This window comes from Oncorhynchus nerka, linkage group LG3 (genome assembly GCF_034236695.1).
Source record: "Oncorhynchus nerka isolate Pitt River linkage group LG3, Oner_Uvic_2.0, whole genome shotgun sequence".
In the NCBI taxonomy this organism is placed as follows: domain Eukaryota; kingdom Metazoa; phylum Chordata; class Actinopteri; order Salmoniformes; family Salmonidae; genus Oncorhynchus; species Oncorhynchus nerka.
Genome location: NC_088398.1, coordinates 55907140 through 55930424, shown reverse-complemented (window position 1 = coordinate 55930424; position 23285 = coordinate 55907140). Strand labels below are relative to the sequence as shown.

At 43.4% G+C, this 23285-nt stretch overlaps 1 protein-coding gene across 1 annotated transcript in view; it reads left to right on the top strand.

Annotated features, from left to right (window-relative positions):
- The first annotated feature begins 5314 nt into the window (after positions 1–5314).
- The window catches only part of vwc2l (von Willebrand factor C domain containing 2 like), a 29623-nt gene continuing 11652 nt past the window's right edge, over positions 5315–23285 (top strand). The window contains exons 1-3 of the mRNA XM_065006204.1: positions 5315–5709; positions 9637–9774; positions 22938–23067. Of these exons, the coding sequence (XP_064862276.1) occupies positions 5320–5709; positions 9637–9774; positions 22938–23067 (658 nt within the window). The 5' untranslated portion in view covers positions 5315–5319. The remainder of the gene's footprint in view (positions 5710–9636; positions 9775–22937; positions 23068–23285) is intronic.

Here is a 23285-nt window from a genome sequence, read left to right as displayed (position 1 = left end):
TATGAAAACATTTATGCACGCATGACAGTAAGTCACTTTCGATAAAAGCCTCTGCTAAAATGGCATATATTACCTGGAATCCTAATGAGAACTTTTGGGGAATGTTCTGTGGTGGTTGTTACAGATGTTTTGGGTATGTTATTATCCTAATGTTAGATAAAACCCTAACTTGAACGTGATGGGAATCTTAGCTAATGTTCTGGGAACGTTCCCAGTTTGCTGGCTCAAAAGCAATTTCAGCAGAGATTATCCATTGAGCATGCTTTTTTACCCAGGACTCGGCTTAGTAAACTGTGTCCGGGACCATCGGCTTTGAGGGTGTAGAATAATATTAAAAGATGAGGGATAATGTCAATATACATAACAAAAAATATATATAAATATATTGCCAGTTATCAATGACTGATATCAATGTCTTTTAAACTCTGTTTTTACATGCCGCTAAAATGCATCCTTCGTCCTGATCTTGTCTGTTTACACTTATAAGATCTGCTCACAATCGGATCACAATGTGTCTTTTAGTCGCCTACACCTGTCTAAAAATGTGGCCAAAATCAGGACAAAGCAGGCATGTTAGAACCAGGTATAAACAGAGCTTCTGTGAGAGACAGGGTCAGCACTGGTTCACCATGACAAGGCGCCATCTTGCCAAGGCATCAATGTACTGTACATCTACAGAAAAGGTGAACAAATGCACAATTTATACTGTACATTCAGAAGAAAAACGTTTTATTTTCATCAGTGCAAGTGCAACCTTGTCCTTACTTGTTAACATTTCAGCTGACACTTTAATTTGTGCCATATAGATGTGTCACATCATGCACAAAGACATTGAAAGCACACTTAACTAAGCACCTACTACTTACCATGTTGTGATTGCAAGCCATGTCTGCATCCGCATCTCACTTATCTGCCACCTAGAGAAATTACCCATCTAGCATTTTAGCAGCAGCGACAGTGCCTCAACTTGGAGTGTGTGTGTGTACTTGTGTGTGCGTGTGTCTGAGGCTGATTGGCTTAAAGAACATGCTGTGCCGATGCTGTTCCTGAAATGAGAAGGGTGACCCATATTTCTATCCAGCCCTATAGTGAAATCCTTCAAAGTGTGTGTGTGCGTTTGCATGCATGCCTGTGTGTGCGTGTGTGAGTTTGTGCCTGCATACAGAACGTGTGTGTGCATATTTGTGTGTGTGACGGGTGAGGGGGTGGGTCAGGAGCCAATTAGAGTGTACATTGCTTTGGGGAGCTAACAGGGAGGGAGCTAACACGTTGCTATTAAAAAAGTGAGAAAACATGCCTGAATTACAGAAGAGCAGGGATATGACATCAACCCAGGGCTCTGTCATGGCTGATCCAGATGAGCCCTGATAGGGGTTGGGAGAGCCTGTGTTGTCGTTTATACTCCATTTAAAGGAGCATAGAACTGACACTGACAGAGAGGACATAAGCAAGGCTAGACACTCACAGAGACAGTATACACACATGCAGGCAAGCACTCACACGCACACACACACACACACACACACACACACACACACACACACACAGATGCACATACTCACGTACACACACGTACACACACACACACACACACACACACACACAACATCCTACAATACAGCACACTATATGCCTCTGCATGGCTGCTTTGTCCAGTGAGGTATTATGAGGGTTTTTTCACTCAAAGACTAATCCGCCCTTGACATTTTACAACATGTTAGCATGAGAGCCCCAGGGACAGCCTGAGAAGAGAACTCTAGTTACTGTACAGGATATCCCTTAATGACAAGGGCCATACCGCTGTACTGTACAAGCAATGTCCTAGAGAGCTGAGCTGTGTATTTTCTATTCTCTCTTTTTTCTCTCCCCACCACTTGAAACCATGCAGCACCTCTTTAGGTGTTCAAAACCTTGAATCCCTGATATCTAATATTAATATCAGAATCTTGTATGGTGCAGACATGTCTATTATTGTTAGACCGACAAGTTTTTTCATGGTCTTGTCCAGTATGGCACCCTATTCCGTATGGGCCCTGGTCAAAAGTAGTGCACTATATGGATAATAGGGTGCGATTTGGGATGCACATCATAATGTATTGATATTTAAAAACATGTATTCTGGTTATAATGTATTGTCCATTCAATTGGGTTACATGTGGTTGGTTCTACTGTACTATTGATCTGGTCAATGAATGACTCTTTGTTTGTGTTTTAACTAGCATATTTATATTTCAAAAGCTATGGACTTTCTACTCATGCAGAAAATTGGGCTATTAAATAGTCTCAAAGTTATTTCTGGAACACAAGTCTTAAGAGAAGCATTGTGGTAACTGGCTTTTAAATGGGTTTCCACAGGGACGTGGATGAAGTGGGATCAGGTAACCTAGCTACATTGGTCAAATTGATCATGACATCAGCTAGGTTATATTGATGATATAACCTAAGGTGTTCGAGAATACATCTTAACTTCATGGTTTCGTTTTAAAATGTGTTGAATACTCTACGACTCAACAGGGTCTAAAACGTTAAATGATTTCAGCGCTTTCAATGTCAGACTCGGACAGCATAAGGTGAATTGGCGTTACACCGCGACACATGCACAAGATGCATGCAAGACCCACAGCCTTGACTATCTCGTTCCCCATCGCATGTCTAATAATAGCCGAGCCCCGGTAGGCTACAGCATACTCTGCTCCGTTAGTCAAATGCAGGTCAGTGGGCTTCTTTGGATGGATCGCATCTGTTTAATTCAATTCCAGAATATCTATAATGTATTATCTTTGGTTCTGCCTCAATCATCTTTATTTTGACTTTGAATGCAGACTGGCAGTGGCCCCTACGGGCAATCATACGGAGAGCAGATATTATGTGGAATTGTGCAGATCTTAAATACTGTGAAATTACTGTGTAGTCTATTCTGAAAGAAACAGAATGTCACATTATGCAACATCCGTTCACTACAAGTTATACAATTGGGAAGTCTATATTTCGGTTATTTGCTGTAAGAATGGCAATGTGTGTGTGATCACCCAGCTAACATAGAGATCACAGGCTACAGTAGCAGAAATAACCTCTGTGCTCTCTGGTTTGAATGAAATCCGCTCCATGTGATATTTGAGAGTGCAAACCCCATCCAGCTATTTCGTTTGATTCGGTTTTATTGGGAGCATATCGGTAGAATAAAATGCCACTTCAAGTTCCCTGATTAGTTCTCATTTTGCCTTTTCCTTCCTGGTCTGGGGAGCAACGCAAGATGGGAAAACTCTCGAATCTCTGCGTGCTCAGTGGGACCCTCGACTGAACAGCGACAGTGCTGAAGACACCGCTGTCTGCCGCTGTTCCGCTCTGCTGCTGTCCGTGGTCCTGAAGTAGAGTGCATCGTCTTGTTCACAAGGGTCATGAGAAGCGCCGCTGTTCCTGCATGCTCCTCTAAACAACATTGGCCGTATAGGCGGAGGACTTGAGTCGGTGCTTTTTCGCCTCAACTTATTCAACTAACGAGCATCAAGCTGTGATTGTTACTATGTTCTCAACTTCTTCCCGGTGAGTGCGCACGGAAAAGTGTCAAAGATAAAACGTATATTTTGGCTAACATTTAACTTTCCTTCGCGAAAGGAGATGTTAGGTGTAAATGTCGTATCTTTTAGATATTTGTTCTCCTCTTAAAGTTGTATCTTCCGGATCTCTGGTCTATTATCTTTCCCATTGCCATGCACGCGCTGCTGGATGTATGCAACAAGACCGAATGGTGTTTTTGATGTGCAGCAATTGGAAGTTGATTGAAATGAACCTCACTGCCGTGGACGTCTAGGATCAGCCTATTGACAACAATAGAGGGAATTATAATTTTTCGAGTCTTATTTTTCACACGTGAACTGCCTATTGTAGTGTTGTTATCTTAATCTCTGGGAAATAAGGGATAATCATGTATCAGACCGATTTGTGTGTGCATATCACATCGCTCGCGCTGCTCCAAAGGCATCGGTACCGACAATGGTCTAGTATCTAACTGCTTTTACGCACAACAATAGCAACTGAAGGGGGATTATCTTTTTATCTGGAGCCTGGTGGTTTTATCGAATTGTTCATCTGGAAGTTGTCCTGTGTTTAATCCGTTCTACCGGTTTGGATCTCTGTTGATCCGGACTCTACCAGTGGAACCAGGCATTTCAACGCGGTGAGTCAGTCTGTAATGGCCAGTTTATCCACCTTCCCATTTATTGTCAAATCCATTGTAAAACCTCGTCTCCTTTTTCCATTGTCAACACATCTTATTTCTGTTGGAGCTTTCTCTTACTTAAAATACTGACATTCTGCAGTTTATATCATAAATGTAATGATAGGAAATAGGCCTACTTTAGATTGGTATTTGAGGACAACAATATTGTCAAGAAATTTTTCTGTCAATTAAGATTCAGTGAGTCTCTCCCTTGGCAGGAAGGAATATAATGAACAGAGCTCAGTTTAGTCTCGAGGCAAATATAGAATTCCGTTCTTCTAGCTACCATTGCGAGGGGCGAAGCGTTTGGACTAAAGCCTATTGCGCATTAAGCACTGACTGTGGAAATATGTCATTATTTTGGTAAAGGCTGTTGAAGTCAAATAAAAACAAGTAAAATCAACACTAAGCATGGGGGGGGGGGGGGGGTGATCAAATCCCCACTGACAAGGGTGTTCAAATGATTAACATGGAGAAACCTGTTGGTCATGTAATTCACATTGAAGATCCAAATCTGTTTTTATTTTTATAAAAGCAAAGCACATGAGACCTATAAGGTTAGGTTATATTTTCACTCTGAAATGCACTGGGTTCAAGGTGCCATAGCCTTTAGTCTATAAGAAAACACAGGTGTTTGCAATGTAGCCTACGAGCCTGTACCAATACTTTACCTGGTAGGTTTCCGCTACCGATGCAATGGGCGACCTCCTTTTTGGGAATCCAACATTAGCCTAAGACATTTTTTCTACTAATTGCTGTTTATTGGTCTTTTTTTATTCTAATACACATATTGTCCCTCTTAATTTCTTTATTTCTCTCTCTCGCTCTCTCTCTCTGTCTGTATGTCTGTCTCTCACGCACACACGCAAAAACGACTTAGATTGTAAACCTTTACTGTGATTGTGTCCGTGGTTGTGAATAAGTCTAATTGAAAATATCCCACACCATTTGTATGATATCATCAGGATGTTTATTTGGCACCTGTCCCAAACAGCCTTGTCTTGCTTCATGCAAGAACAGACAGTGAATGGAAAGTTAAGGGTAAAGTAAATGCAACTTCGACCCTCTCCTTGAATGCAATAGGAATACCGCGGCGAAGGATGGGCCCTCTCTTTCCAATGACCTGCGTTGTCCTCCTCGCCCTCCACGCCACTGTGTCACCAGCCTCCTTCAGTCCCGAGGATTACGCCGCGGACGAGGCGGAGTTAACTGCCAACAGCGACACCATAATTTTCGACGACTACCGGGGGAAAGTTTGCGTGGACGACAGTGGCTTCGTTTACAAACTGGGGGAACGTTTCTTCCCGGGACACTCGAACTGCCCGTGCGTTTGCACCGAGGACGGGCCGGTGTGCGATCAGCCAGAGTGCCCCAAGATACACCCGAAGTGCACAAAAGTGGAGCACAATGGATGTTGTCCAGAATGCAAGGAGGTTAAAAACTTTTGTGAATACCGGGGAAAAACTTACAAGATCCTGGAGGAATTTAAGGTAGGGATGTTTTGTGTTTATTGTCTAATTTGCATGGTCTATTGATCAATCGTTTGTAAAAATGTAAAATGTTTATTTCAAAATTTGGATGCAATTACATTTGTACCACAATACACATCATAATCAGGCATATAATTCGTTTTGCTTAATTAGGTAATGACCTGAGAGAGAACAATTGAATGTGATCAAAACAATGCAGCAGTGTTGACTGCATAATTGTTGCAACCCCAACAACCATTCCACTCAAAACATGATTGTAATGTTTGCCCTCTCATAATATAGTAAGTGTAAAGATTTGCATGGCCATGCCAGATGGAGAGGGTCAACTATAACTGGTATTTTGTTTTCCCTCAATGGTCTCAGCTGGTAGTAGAATCCATGTAATCTATTCTGTTTGTAGAGTCACGGTGCAACATGAACTCATTAACTCACTGCATTATTTGACGTCTGTCCTATTTAACGGATATGGCTGATTCGCAGTGGCACTATGTGCTGGACAATAACTACAGGCACCTCACACTGTGCCAATTGGCTTGGAGATTTCCCAAGCAAGCAAATTCATCAATGGCAAACTGGAGATGCTTTGAGCCATGGTTTGAGTATTATTGTATCATGCTTGAAGTAGGCTTGTCTACCATACTGAATGAAACCCATACCCAGGTTGGAGTAGGACGTGACATGGTGGAAGAGGCTGTAGCACAGCGTAGGAGGGGTATGCGTCAGTCGGGTGAGAGCAGGAGAAGAGGTCAGAGTCATTTATTTAGTGTTGGCGTGGACAGTCCTAGTCTATACTGACCAATGATGAACACCATTAGCATTGCTGAATACTGGCTTATAAACAGGGCCTATACTATAGTGCTGCTCATTTCATTCTGCTGTGAGTGAGTCAGTTGACCCTACAGATTTAAAAAAGTAAGGACCAGGAATAAGTACATTTTCAGACACATTTTTCAGTCATATACTGTTGCCTATACCCAACAGTGTTTACTACAACTATGCTGGATAATGCAGCATTCGTTCTAAACATGAGAAGGAATTGTGCCAACTTTTCCCTCAGAAGATGCATTTCTTAGACCCGTCACAGTGACAGGAGGAACCACCTGGCGAATACAGATGAGCTGAATACTGTAACAGCAGCACTGACATGACAAACATAAACAAAACCAGAGATATGCCCTGAATAGTAATGGGTAGTTGTTAGTTGTTCTGCAATGTGAAATGTTTAGCGATGTGAAATACGAGATTTTCTAGTAACTAGCTACAAGATCAGGGTAATCGCATGATACCTCCCTAATCCTCTTCATACCAAATAAACATGATGAAATGACTCTACTGAATGTCAGTTGTTTCAGTGAAACTAAACAATCTAAGGACATTTTATAGAAGAGAGCAAAGATGATCTCATTTGAAATCTTTTGTTTGACTTACATTAACAGGAAATGTGCTGTACAATAAAGACCAACCTAAAGTACTTCTGCTAAAACCCTGTAACACAATTGCACATGATTGAGCTCTACTGGTGGTTGTATTTTATTGTATAGTTTGAGTAGTTTCCATGATGATTTAGCATTTTAGTGCATGAGGTGACCAATGACATTGTTTACATTTACGCTTTTGTGAAATCATACTGTGTTCCCAATCATCCACTTGTGTGATGGTTAGCACTACATCAAATTATGCTAATGTTCCATTTCCATTCCCCAGAAAATCATGGTCCCTAAAGTATTGTTGTGAAGTTTGGTATACAAGTTTGTCTAGGTTGGTGGTAAATGCAACACAGAGACCAAGGGTATTCAACTGTTACCCTACGAGGTCCAGAGCCTGCTGGCTTTCTGTTCTACCTGACAATGAATTGCACCCACCTGGTGTCCCAGGACTAAATCAGTTCATGATTAGAGAGTAACAATGAAAAAAAAGCAGTGGAACTGGCTTCAAGGTCCAGAGTTGAGTTTGAGGGGCATAGACCATAGTTGTCTTGTTTCTGTTACGTTATTATTTGTCATTTTGTTTTTGTTTCCAAGAAATCTAATCCCTCAAAAAAGGCCAGGTAGTTTATTTGATTAGCCTAATGTCCTTGATCATATTCTCCAATTCAATTCAATCAAACTGTGACTGCTCATCCCAAGTAATACACCTGCCACTAATTATAGACGGCTCCATATCACTTACAATGCTCTTACATCTCTAGCAAGAGGCCTGGCATTAGCTAATTAGTATGGGGGACTTCAGTGAAGCAGTGTGTTGCTAATAAGGTTGTGAGAGATCAGGCATTTACACCTGTGTACTTAATCCATTGTGATCGGTGACTGGGTCTGAGTCCCAAATGGCACCCTATTCCCTTTCTAGTGCACTAGTTTTGATCAGGGCCCATGGGACTCTGGTCAAAAGTAGGGCACTGTAAAGGAAATAGGGTGTCATTTGGGACTTAGCCTGGGTGGATCGGTGTTGAGCGGACGAGTGGCACGTCAATGAAGCCTCTTAGCCCTGTATTGGGATGCACAGCCATGCTCCCCTCAGGGAGAGAGAGAGAGGCCTGTGAGCGTGTCTAAAGCTTGCTGGTTTGATGTGAGATCAAGTCCATCAATAGTGCATCTCAACCTCCAATCCCCACTAACCTTGAGTGGCGGGGCCCAGCGAGAGGGAAGGACATTTCCCGCCTCTTGAAAAACCATTAATTTGTTCCTATCGATTTTCTCAACAGAGAAATTACACATGGAGGCAGAACAGAGAGGGGAAACTGTGACTGGAACAATACAAATGGCCACTCTTCAGTTAGTTTAGATAAATAATTGATATAGGCAAGGATGGCCATTGACCACAGCTTCGAAGCTTCGATCAGATCACTGTTGTGGGACTGTTGATTCGTGACAGGAATCTGATGACTTGAGGAAGCTAAAGTCATAAAACCATGGTTGTGTCCAGCATGAAAGTGCCTGTTTATGAAAGCATGAAAGAGATATGAAATTATTATATCTCTTTGAATTACTGTATAAAACGAGGACTGCATGGTGTCTAGCGGAGTTAACAGAAATCAAAGGGAGCCAGTCATTTCTAAAGAAAGACCCAATTAAGAGGATACCAACAGGACTGGTTTGCATTTCCTTTGCCCTCGTCCTGGCGCTTTATGCAGAGCTCTATGTTTACTGAACACAGCAGGCGAGGAAGGAGTCCAACAGATATCAGCATCTTTAAGACCCACAAGGCAGATTAGATCTTTATAAGGTTGGAAATCTCTCTAATATCTCTTCTAAACAAGCAGGCATGCAGCCATAGGGAGTATGATAGAAACACTGGGTTTATGACCAGTATGTCTAACACCCAAAAGGCAGGATTTAATTTCATAGACTAGACTATATCACCACCATGTCCAACATCTTATGTTTCTCTTAGATACTAATTCACTGATGGAAGAGGGAATGTCAATAATTTGTGCATTACCCATAGCAAGTGTCTCCGAGTTACATTCTATAGATGCCATGTCAGTAATAAAACCTATTGATAAAGAATGACTTGATTGACCATTGATTGATCATGGATGGTGCCCTGTAATCTGTTAAGAAATGTGCTCCAGCCTTAAAGACCTCATTCGTCAGAAAGGGAATCTTTCCATCCGCAGAATGCTGAGTCAGTCTCTGTTGGGCAGTAGTCCATTATTTATGTAGATGTAATGTAGTTGGAGGGAAGCTACTTTATTAGGTCTGGTGGACAGTTGGTGACGGGGAGCTGCTGTGCTGTATACTATATCCCACTCTCAGTAGAGATGTGCCACTCACCGCTGATGGTAAATATACTTTCATTTTAGATGTATGTTTTGTAGTATATAAGATAGATATAAGATAGAAAGAGTATAAGTATATCAAAAATAGAGTACATTAGAGTATATGAGAGAGTTATGCCACTCACCCTCGGTAGGTGTTTCACCTACAGGGTTCCCCGTCCGACGAGGAAGGGACCAGTCCGCCCATCGTGGCTCCCGCCTTCGCACCTGTACTACCCCCGGCCCTTCCCCCAGCCTCAGCCCCAGACTCTGCAGCGCAGCTCCAATCAAGAACCAGGAGATATAGGGTGAGTTCAGATCCCAGGCCATAGAGATAAAACAACTGTTCTATATCTATGTCCCAGGCTGGCAGGACGTGACAGCACAGGACAGAACAGAACAGGACAGAACAGGCTATAGGGCTGGGATGTGAACTCAGATCAATCCCCATCCCATCTGTGCTCCTGACTGAGTTCCTTAGGGGAGAGGGTTACAGAGAGGGGGTTGTGAAGGACCTCAAGGACATTTGTTGTTGAGTCCCCATCGATTCAAAAATAGACACAAAAAGCAACCTAAGTCCGACAAGCCACGCTGATTTGATTTGTTGGTGCATAATGTTGAGGCTCTTGAATATAGTTTCTTACTTCTATTGCAAATACTGTGTAGAAATTCTGTAGCTATCTGCTCTTAGGCATTACTACACATATTGTTATGAGAGATATGGATTAGACACAGTCTACTGACATGGGAACCCAAGAGAGACGGATTAGACAACGTCTAATGACAACAGAACCCAAGAGAGACTGATTAGAGACAGTCTAATGACATGGGAACCCAAGAGAGACAGATTAGAGACAGTCCAATGACAATTTAACCCAATAGAGACAGATTAGAGACAGTCTAATGACATGGGGACCAAAAAAAGATGGATTAGAGACAGTCTAATGACATGGGAACCGAATAGAGACAGATTAGAGACAGTCTAATGACATGGGAACCGAATAGAGACAGATTAGACAATGTCTAATGACATGGGAACTCAAGAGAGACAGATCAGACAATGTCTAATGACATGAGAACCCAAGAGACACAGATTAGACAAAGTCTAAAATATGGGAACCCAGGAAAGAAGGATTAGACACAGTCTCCTGACAAGGGAACCCAAGAGAGACAGATTAGACACAGTCTAATGACATGAGAACCCAAGAGACACAGATTATACACAATCTACTGACATGGAAACAAAGAAAGACAGATAAGAGACAGTCTAATGACATGGGAACCCGAGAGAGATAGATTAGACTCAATCTATTGACAAGGGAACCAAAGAAAGATGGATTAGAGACAGTCTAATGACATGGGAACCGAATAGAGACAGATTAGAGACAGTCTAATGACATGGGAACCGAATAGAGACAGATTAGACAATGTATAATGACATGGGAACCCAAGAGAGACAGATCAGACAATGTCTAATGACATGGGAAACGGATAGAGACAGATTAGAGACAGTGTACTGGCATGGGAACCCAAACGAGACAGATTAGAGACAGTCTACTGACATGGGAACCCAAACGAGACAGATTAGAGACAGTCTACTGACATGGGAACCCAAGAGGGACAGATTAGAGACAGTCTAATTACAACGCAACCAGAGAAAGATGTATTAGACACAGTCTAATGACATAGGAACCCAGGAGAGACAGATTAGAGACAGTCTGCTGATGTGGGAACCAAAACAAGACAGATTTGAGACAGTCTAATGACAACGGAACCCAAGAGAGACAGATTAGAGACAGTCTAATGACATGGGGACCAAAAAAATATGGATTAGAGACAGTCTAATGACATGGGAACCGAATAGAGACAGATTAGAGACAGTCTAATGACATGGGAACCGAATAGAGACAGATTAGACAATGTCTAATGACATGGGAACCCAAGAGAGACAGATCAGACAATGTCTAATGACATGGGAAACGGATAGAGACAGATTAGAGACAGTGTACTGGCATGGGAACCCAAACGAGACAGATTAGAGACAGTCTACTGACATGGGAACCCAAACGAGACAGATTAGAGACAGTCTACTGACATGGGAACCCAAGAGGGACAGATTAGAGACAGTCTAATTACAACGGAACCAGAGAAAGATGTATTAGACACAGTCTAATGACATAGGAACCCAGGAGAGACAGATTAGAGACAGTCTGCTGATGTGGGAAGCAAAACAAGACAGATTTGAGACAGTCTAATGACAACGGAACCCAAGAGAGACAGATTAGAGACAGTCTAATGACATGGGGACCAAAAAAACATGGATTAGAGACAGTCTAATGACATGGGAACCGAATAGAGACAGATTAGAGACAGTCTAATGACATGGGAACCGAATAGAGACAGATTAGACAATGTCTAATGACATGGGAACTCAAGAGAGACAGATCAGACAATGTCTAATGACATGAGAACCCAAGAGACACAGATTAGACAAAGTCTAAAATATGGGAACCCAGGAAAGAAGGATTAGACACAGTCTCCTGACAAGGGAACCCAAGAGAGACAGATTAGACACAGTCTAATGACATGAGAACCCAAGAGAGACAGATTAGACACAGTCTAATGACATGAGAACCCAAGAGACACAGATTATACACAATCTACTGACATGGAAACAAAGAAAGACAGATAAGAGACAGTCTAATGACATGGGAACCCGAGAGAGATAGATTAGACTCAATCTATTGACAAGGGAACCAAAGAAAGATGGATTAGAGACAGTCTAATGACATGAGAACCGAATAGAGACAGATTAGAGACAGTCTAATGACATGGGAAACGAATAGAGACAGATTAGACCATGTCTAATGACATGGGAACCCAAGAGAGACAGATCAGACCATGTCTAATGACATGGGAAACGGATAGAGACAGATTAGAGACAGTGTACTGGCATGGGAACCCAAACGAGACAGATTAGAGACAGTCTACTGACATGGGAACCCAAACGAGACAGATTAGAGACAGTCTCCTGACATGGGAACCCAAGAGGGACAGATTAGAGACAGTCTAATTGCAACGGAACCAGAGAAAGATGTATTAGACACAGTCTAATGACATAGGAACCCAGGAGAGACAGATTAGAGACAGTCTGCTGATGTGGGAACCAAAACAAGGCAGATTTGAGACAGTCTAATGACAACGGAACCCAAGAGAGACAGATAGAGACAGTCTAATTACAACGGAACCAGAGAAAGATGTATTAGACACAGTCTAATGACATGGGAACTCAAGAGAGACAGATCAGACAATGTCTAATGACATGAGAACCCAAGAGACACAGATTAGACAAAGTCTAAAATATGGGAACCCAGGAAAGAAGGATTAGACACAGTCTCCTGACAAGGGAACCCAAGAGAGACAGACTAGACACAGTCTAATGACATGAGAAACCAAGAGACAGATTAGACACAGCCTAATTACATGAGAACCCAAGAGAGGCAGATTAGACACAATCTACTGACATGGAAAACAAAGAAAGACAGATAAGAAACATTCTAATGACATGGGGAAACAAGAGAGACAGATTAGACACAATCTATTGACATGAGAACCAAAGAAAGACGGATTAGAGACAGTCTAATGACATGGGAACTGAATAGAGACAGATTAGAGACAGTCTAATGACATGGGAACTGAATAGAGGCAGATTAGACCATGTCTAATGACATGGCAACCCAAGAGAGACAGATTAGACAATGTCTAGTGACATGGGAACCCAAACGAGACAGATTAGAGACAGTCTACTGACATGGGAACCCAAACGAGACAGATTAGAGACAGTCTACTGACATGGAAACCGAAACGAGACAGGTTATCGACATTATACTGACATTGGAACCGAAACGAGACAGATTAGACCATGTCTAATGACATGAGATCCCAAGAGAGACAGATTAGACACAGTCTACTGACATGGGAACCCAAGAGACACAGATTAGGGACAGTCTACTGACATGGAAACCCAAATGAGACAGATTAGAGACAGTCTACTGACATGGGAGCCCAAGAGAGACAGATTAGACCATGTCTAATGACATGAGATCCCAAGAGAGACAGATTAGACACAGTCTACCGACATGGGAACCCAAGAGATACAGATTAGAGACAGTCTACTGACATGGGAACCCAAGTGAGATAGTTTATAGACAGTCTACTGACATGGAAACCCAAAAGAGACAGATTAGAGACAGTCTACTGACATGGGAACCCAAGAGAGACAGATTAGAGACAGTCTACTTACATTGGAACCCAAACGAGACAGATTAGAGACAGTCTACTGACACAGGAACCCAAGAGAGACAGATTAGAGACAGTCTACTGACATGGGAACCCAAGAGAGACAAATTAAAGTCAGTCTACTGACATAGGAACCCAAGAGAGACAGATTAGAGACAGTCTACTGACATGGGAATCCAAGAGAGATGAATGAGAGACAGTCTACATACATGGGAACCCAAACGAGACAGATTAGAGACTGTCTACTGAGAAGGGGCCCCAAGAGAGACAGATTAGACCATGTCTAATGACATGAGATCCCAAGAGAGACAGATTAGACACAGTCTACTGACATGGGAACCCAAGAGACACAGATTAGAGACAGTCTACTGACATGGAAACCCAAACAAGACAGATTGGAGACAGTCTACTGACAAGGGAACCCAAACCAGACAGATTAGATAGGGTGTACTAACATGGGAACCCAAGAGAGATAGTTTATAGACAGTCTACTGACATGGAAACCCAAACAAGACAGATTAGAGACAGTCTACTGACATGGGAACCCAAACGAGACAGATTAGAGAGTCTACTGACATGGGAACCCAAGAGAGACAGATTAGACACTGTCTAATGACATGGGAACCCAGGAGAGACAGATTAGAGACAGTCTACTGACATGGGAACCCAAGAGAGAAAGATTAGAGACAGTCTACTGACATGGGAACCCAAACGAGACAGATTAGAGACAGTCTACTGACGTGGGAACCAAAACGAGACAGATTAGAGACAGTCCAATGACATGGGAACCCAATAGAGACTGATTAGAGACCGTCTAATGACATGGGAACCCAAGAGAGACAGATTAGAGACAGTCCAATGACAACGGAACCCAAGAGAGACAGATTGGAGACAGTCCAATGACAACGGAACCCAAGAGAGACAGATTAGAGACAGTCTACTGACATGAGAACCCAAGAGAGACAGATTAGAGACAGTCTACTGACATGGGAACCCAAGAGAGATAGATTAAAGACAGTCTACTGACATGGGAACTCAAACGAGACAGAATAGAGACAGTCTACTGACATGGTAACCAAAACGAGACAGATTAGAGACAGTCTACTGACATGGGAACCCAAACGAGACAGATTAGAGAGTCTACTGACATGGGAACCCAAGAGAGACAGATTAGACCATGTCTAATGACAAGAGATCCCAAGAGAGACAGATTAGACACAGTCTAATGACATGAGATCCCAAGAGAGACAGATTAGACACAGTCTACTGACATGGGAACCCAAGAGAGACAGATTAGAGACATTCTACTGACATAGGAACCCAAGAGAGACAGATTAGACACTGTCTAATGACATGGGAACCCAGGAGAGACAGATTAGAGACAGTCTACTGACATGGGAACCCAAGAGAGAAAGATTAGAGACAGTCCAATGACATGGGAACCCAAGAGAGACTGATTAGAGACCGTCTAATGACATGGGAACCCAAGAGAGACAGATTAGAGACAGTCCAATGACAACGGAACCCAAGAGAGACAGATTAGACAAAGTCTAAAATATGGGAACCCAAGAAAGAAGGATTAGACACAGTCTCCTGACATGAGAACCCAAGAGAGACAGATTAGACACAGTCTACTGACATGAGAACCCAAGAAAGACAGATTAGACACAGTCTACTGACATGGGAACCCAAGAGAGACAGATTAGACACAGTCTACTGACATGGGAACCCAAGAGAGACAGATTAGACACAGTCTACTGACATGGGAACCCAAGAAAGACAGATTAGACACAGTCTACTGACATGGGAACCCAAGAGAGACAGATTAGACACAGTCTACTGACATGGGAACCCAAGAGAGACAGATTAGAGACAGTCTACTGACATGGGAACCCAAGAGAGATAGTTTAGAGACAGTCTACTGACATGGAAACCCAAACGAGACAGATTAGATGGGGTCTACTGACATGGAAACCCAAATGAGACAGATTAGAGATAGTCTATTGACATGGGAACCCAAATGAGACAGATTAGAAACAGTCTACTGACATGGAAACCCAAGAGAGACAGATTAGAGACAGTCTACAGACATGGGAACCCAAGATATACATATTAGACACAGTCTAAAATATGGGAACCTAATATCACAAATATTACAGGAATACCAGACCATACATCAGCATCTGAAAATTGCTTGTTTTACAAAGTACTGAACTAATATATCACCCTTTGCACATAAAAAAAGATAGAATAGGGGAAAGAACATCCACCCACACACGTGCGTGCAGGCGCACACACACACACAAACCCCCTCCATCGCCCACACAGTGTACATCCTACAGTAATTAGCAACTGTGCTCTTCAGCACTGACACCTATGAGAGGAAACTTGTTTTAAAACGCATCTAAAAGGAGTTGCTCAAATAGATTTTTCTTTCCAATTTGCCTGAGGAAAAAAACATTGTTTTAATTTTAAATGCTGATGAAGCCACAAACGAGACACAAACGTAGGCCAAAGAGAACTGGAGCTTTGAACTAGTTTGAGCAACTTCCTTTCATAACTAACTTTATAAATTAGTTATTGACTAAGGTGGCCCAGCACGATTCCAACACCATCATTACATTTTCTGACGACACAACAGTGGTAGGCCTGATCACCGGCAACGATGAGACAGCCTATAGGGAGGAGGTCAGAGACCTGGCAGTGTGGTGCCAGGACAACAACATCTCCCTCAACGTGAGCAAGACAAAGGAGATGATCGTGAACTACAGAAGAAGGGGGGCCGAACATGCCCCCATTCACATCGACGGGGCTGTAGTGGAGCGGGTCGATAGTTTCAAGTTCCTTGGTGTCCACATCACCTACAAACTATCATGGTCCAAACACACCAAGGCAGTCGTGAAGAGGGAATGACAACAACGTTTCCCCCTCAGGAGAATGAAAGGATTTGGCATGGGTCCTCAGATCTTCAAAAAGGTCTACAGCTGCACCATCGAGAGCATCCTGACCGGTTGCATCACTGCCTGGTATGGCAACTGCTCGGCATCGACCGTAAGGCGCTGCAGAGGGTAGTGTGTACAGCCCAGTAATTCACTGGGGCCAAGCTTCCTGCCATCCAGGACCTACAGTACCAGTCAAAAGTTTGGACACTCCTACTCATTCCAGGGTTTTTCGTTATTTTTACTATTTCTACATTGTAGAATAATAGTGAAGACATCAAAACTATGAAATAACACATATGGAATCATGTGGTCACCAAACAAGTGTTAAACAAATCAAAATATATTTTATATTTGAGATTCTTCAAAGTAGCCACCCTTAGCCTTGATGACAGCTTTGCACACTCTTGACATTCTCTCGTGAGGTAGTCACCTGGAATAAATGTGTGGAATTTCTTTCTTTCTTAATGTGTTTGAGCCAATCAGCTAGGGTGGTGTACCTCTCCTCTCTTATCCCTTCATCCCCCACTCCACTCCACCTCTTCTCTCTCATCTCTTCATCTCCCATCTCCACTTCTCCTCTCTCATCTCTTCATTCCTTCATCTCCCATCTCACATCTCCACTACACCTCTCTTCTCTCATCCCTTAATCTCCACTCCATCTCTCATCCCTTCATCTTCCATCTTCACTCCACCTCTCTCATCCCTTCATCTCCACTCCACCGCTCCTCTCTCATCCCTTCATCTCCACCATTTCTCCTCTCTTATCCCTTCATCTCCCATCTCCACTCCACCTCTCCACTCTCATCCCTTCATCTCCCATCTCCACCTCTCCTCTCTCATCCCTTCATCTCCCATCTCCACTCCACCTCTCCTCTCTCATCCCTTCATCTCCCATCTCCACCTCTCCTCTCTCCTCCCTTCATCTCCCATCTCCACCACCTCATCTCCCATCTATACTCCACCTCTCCTCTCTCATCCCTTCATCTCCCATCTCCATCTCTCCTCTCTCATCCCTTCATCTCCCATCTCCACTACACCTCTCCTCACTCATCCCTTCATCTCCCATCTCCACTCCACCTCTCCTCTTTCATCCCTTCATCTCCACTCCACCTCTCCACTCTCATCCCTTCATCTCCCATCTCCACCTCTCCTCTCTCATCCCTTCATCTCCCATCTCCACTCCACCTCTCCTCTCTCCTCATCTCCCATCTCCACCTCTCCTCTCTCAACCCGTCATCTCCCATCTCCACCTCACTCCTCCCTTCATCTCCCATCTCCACTCCACTCCACCTCTCCTCTCTCATCCCTTCATCTCCCATCTCAACCTCTCCTCTCTCATCCCTTCATCTCCCATCTCCACTACACCTCTCCTCACTCATCCCTTCATCTCCCATCTTCACTCCACCTCTCCTCTCTCCTCATCTCCCATCTCCACTCCACCTCTCCTCTCTCATCCCTTCATCTCCAATCTCCACCTCTCCTCTCTCATCCCTTCATCTCCCATCTCCACTACACCTCTCCTCTCTCATCCCGTCATCTCCCATCTCCACCTCTCTCCTCCCTTCATCTCCCATCTCCACTCCACCTCTCCTCCCTTCCTTTCCCATCGCCCATCTCCACTCCACCTCTCCTCTCTCATCCCTTCCTCTCCCATCTCCACTCCACCTCTCCTCTCTCATCCCTTCATCTCCCATCTTCACTCCACCTCTCCTCTCTCCTCATCTCCCATCTCCACTCCACCTCTCCTCTCTCATCCCTTCATCTCCAATCTCCACCTCTCCTCTCTCATCCCTTCATCTCCCATCTCCACTACACCTCTCCTCTCTCATCCCGTCATCTCCCATCTCCACCTCTCTCCTCCCTTCATCTCCCATCTCCACTCCACCTCTCCTCCCTTCCTTTCCCATCGCCCATCTCCACTCCACCTCTCCTCTCTCATCCCTTCCTCTCCCATCTCCACTCCACCTCTCCTCTCTCATCCCTTCCTCTCCCATCTCCACCACCTCTCCTCTCCTCTCTCATTCCTTCATCTCCCATCTCCACCTCTCCTCTCTCCTCCCTTCATCTCCCATCTCCACTCCACCTCTCCTCTCTCCTCCCTTCATCTCCGATCTCCACCTCTCCTCTCTCCTCCCTTAATTCCCCATCTCCACTCCACCTCTCCTCTCTCCTCCCTTCATCTCCCATCTCCACTCCACCTCTCCTCTCTCCTCCCTTCATCTCCCATCTCCACTCCACCTCTCCTCTCTCCTCCCTTCATCTCCCATCTCCACCTCTCCTCTCTCCTCCCTTAATTCCCCATCTCCACTCCACCTCTCCTCTCTCCTCCCTTCATCTCCCATCTCCACTCCACCTCTCCTCTCTCCTCCCTTCATCTCCAATCTCCACCTCTCCTCTCTCATCCCTTCATCTCCCATCTCCACTACACCTCTCCTCTCTCATCCCGTCATCTCCCATCTCCACCTCTCTCCTCCCTTCATCTCCCATCTCCACTCCACCTCTCCTCCCTTCCTTTCCCATCTCCCATCTCCACTCCACCTCTCCTCTCTCATCCCCTCCTCTCCCATCTCCACTCCACCTCTCCTCTCTCATCCCTTCCTCTCCCATCTCCACCACCTCTCCTCTCCTCTCTCATCCCTTCATCTCCCATCTCCACCTCTCCGCTCTCCTCCCTTCATCTCTTCATCTCCACTCCACCTCTCCCTCTCTCCTCCCTTCATCTCCCATCTCCACTCCACCTCTCCTCTCTCCTCCCTTTATCTCCCATCTCCACTCCACCTCTCCTCTCTCCTCCCTTCATCTCCCATCTCCACTCCACCTCTCCTCTCTCATCCCCTCATCTCCCATCTCAACCTCTCATGCCTTCATCTCCCATCTCCAATCCACCTTTCCTCTCTGGTCTCCATCACCCTGCTAAGATAAGATATTTTGACGTGGGCGTCACTAGCATGTATTTTTGCTTTCCATAGCCCTCATCGCTTTTGCCAGCACCCTGCAACTGCATGACTTTACCCATCCCTCTCCCTCACCCCAAACTGCATCCTTATCTACTCCCCAGGGAGTTTGTCTGTGTCTTCCTCATTTCCCTCCTCCCAACAGTCTCAGGGTTCAACTACTACAGTCTTGATTGCTGTGTTGATGGTCAGTTCACTTTAATACGAATGTGGATTGGCTCACAAATCACCATATAGTTTGATTCAGAAACATACTAACACACCCCTCGGCACGGCTAAATATAGTCTTGGTGTTCTACTTTATTTTGTGAGTTACTGTAGTACTTACAGACCAGGGCATGAATTCACTTCACAGTACAATAAATCTCACACAGGGTTTCATTGAAAGCACTCTATCCCTGTTACAGTAAATTCATTGATGGACGTGTGCACTTGCCTGCAATGTATTATTGAGATAGAATAAGTACGGAAAGGGTCATTCCCGTTAAGGCTAAATATACTGTCATTTCAGATGTATCTAATGTATGACAATGCAACCAGTCAACAAATTGTATTTATTGTGTTTGTCTTGTCATGATTACAGAGAAATATGAAATTGTTCTGGTTGATTCCGTTGAATAAATTAATCTTACAGTCTTCGTAAGAGACCCCCTGACAGCACATGAACAAATACAGTAGGGAAGAAACACAATTTAGAAAAATAAAATAAATAATAGATACAGTCGAATTCAACCATCCATATCTAATGTGTCCCTCCAGGAGTAGTGTGCAATTTCACATCTTCTATCTGTGCCATAAAGATGATTTTTAAATGTTGAGTATATGATGCTAAATAGAGTTCAGTGAAGGCTTGTTGTCGGTGTTTTAACCTTTAGCATGTTTCGGATTCATAGCCTCCCCCATAAATGTGGCACCAGATCAAGCAAATTCACCCAAAGGACAGTCAGCTATATAAATCCATACATTTACATACAGAACACTTAAGGCATTTTACTGTGCGTCTAGTGCTGAGAGACATGTTTTCACAGTATTTTTCAAAGGGACAAAGTCATAGGTATGTGAAAAGATCAATTGCGTGAAAATGTTTATTATTCAAATGTCAATCATAGGTATCACAGGTTGAAGAGGCTGGTAGTGTTTGAAAATTGGACGAACCCTGTGAATATGGCAGGTTTCATTCAAGTCTGTATCATGAAATGACGTTTTACTAGTTACAAGCAGAGGATGCTTGAGTTGTCTGACAGCTCACGTCCTCCAAAGGTTCTGTAAGATCATCATTTCAATGCTACAGTTGTACAACGATTTCATAGCCCTTTAAATGTCTCTCGTGTGTTGGAAATGTTGCAATCAGACTGGTCTGCGGATAAAGATTGCATTTTAAGATGGAATTGTAATTGAGAATGGTTTATGTGTGCTGACCAGCATTTAGCCAATCAAATACTGCAAGCAGACATCTGTTCAATCCCCAGGATATAACTGAGATCGTTGTTGTTTGTTCAACTTTCAGCGAATTCTGTATGAATTTTTTACTTGGTTTGGTTAAATCAGGGGACCACAGACTAGTGCACTGAAAAAAGCCAGATTTAATCTCACCAGATTACATTTGGTTCAATATCTACGTTGATAAAAAAGTGCATTCTCAAATTAAATCGTGATTGAGAATGCATGATGCATGCTAACCAGCACCCAGTCAATAAAGTAGTCAGTTCAATCCCAGGGATGCTACTGTTATTCTAGTTGTTTGTTCAACTTTGAACAGATTCTTTATGAATTGTGTCTTTGATTTGTATTCAAGTAGACGGGTTTGCCTGTCAGGTGACCCAATAGGCCAGCACACTCAAAACCAATATTTAATCTCACCAAAGATTTGGTTCAATAGGAATATGGTTAGCACTTTACACTCCGGCGCAGGATAAAGTGGTAATTGCATGGATATAGTATGGTATTACAACATTTACATTTACATTTAAGTCATTTAGCAGACGCTCTTATCCAGAGCGACTTACAAATTGGTGCTTTCACCTTTCACCTACAAACAGTGAGGTTTTTCTCAGTAAAAGTCATTCAGTTTCAGTTGACAATTAGAGACTGCCATTTCACCCCCAGACACAAACTTGTTTGTTTGTTCTTGTTTAACATTGAGCTCAGCACAATTAGGGAGCATGTCCATGGATAAGTTCACAAGCCCTTGGCTCTGAGGCCAAACAGTGTTATTAATTCAATTTGAAGGAATAGACAGGGGATCATTAGTGTGTGGAACAGTCTCAGTTTGGCAATTACACTATGTACAAAGTTTAAACACCCTGGCTACTGAGAGGGCTCAGGGCTCGCCTCTCTCTCATCACTCTACCCTATTGACCCTGACTCACACATGCACCAGCCAGCCAGCCAGCCAGGCACATCTCTCTGTCTGCATCTCAAATGGCTCCCTACTCCCTTTATAGTGCACCACTTTTGATTGGGGCCCATAGACATCTGGTCTAAAGTAGTACACTATATAGGGAATAGGGAGCCATTTGAGATGCAGGCAGAGAGATGTTGACTCATACATATGGAAGTGTGTTTAATTGGCACACTTTGGGCGTTGGGCCAGAGAAAAGGCCATTGGGGCCGCAGAGACTTTAAATATTGCTAAAAGGAAACCATTTGGTGTGGGTGAATGTGCAAATGAAAGATAGTTTTGTCATTCTCTAGAGCCAGTGAATTGCTTTCACTGTACCTTACAACATTACAGCATACATTCTACACAACAAATGGCCTGTAGCACAAACTATGATTGAAATGTGGTCAGTGGGTAAACTAACTGTTTTCAGCTTATGTAGACAACTGTTGGAGTTCATTCTGTTTCATGTGGGCTAAGTTTTATCTTAGTCCAATGTAGATACGGTTGATGTAGCTTGCTTGATATGTTCCAATTCAATATCTGTTTTTAGAATGCCCCCCAAGGTTGACTAGACGAAGCATTGTGGCTTAGGCATGGTGATTGGTCATATAATATTTTTCAAGAGGAGTTCAAATGGGTTTACAAATGAGTTTTAATGAGTAACCTTACAGACATCTATCTCACTGTGTCCCCTGGGTTGACCTTTTTAATGTTCAGTCGAATAAATCTTGTATTTTCTCAAGGCTTTTTATTGTCAGGGAAACCAACTTGATATTAATAGTAATCTTGCCAGCATGTTGTTACAATAGTAAGATGATTGGTTTTTAAATGCAATTCAAATATATATTTTTCTCTTTTCGCTCCATTTTCTCCCTCCCCCTCTCTCCCTCCAGCCTTCGCCTTGTGAGTGGTGTCGCTGTGAACCAAATAACGAGGTGCACTGTGTGGTCTCTGACTGTGCCGTCCCAGAGTGTGTCAACCCAGTCTACGAGCCAGAACAGTGCTGTCCCATCTGTAAAAACGGTAAGGGCTCTTCCAGTTGTGTCTTTCGGACACACACACACACGCACACACACACACACACACACACACACACACACACACACACACACACACACAAACACACACCAGTTTCACTCACAAACTTTCTGTACATGAACCTTACGATTGCATTGCTGATTGTTGTGTATATGTAGCCTGGTAAACCAGACTGACGCTGTGCTCATCATTGTTTCACAAAA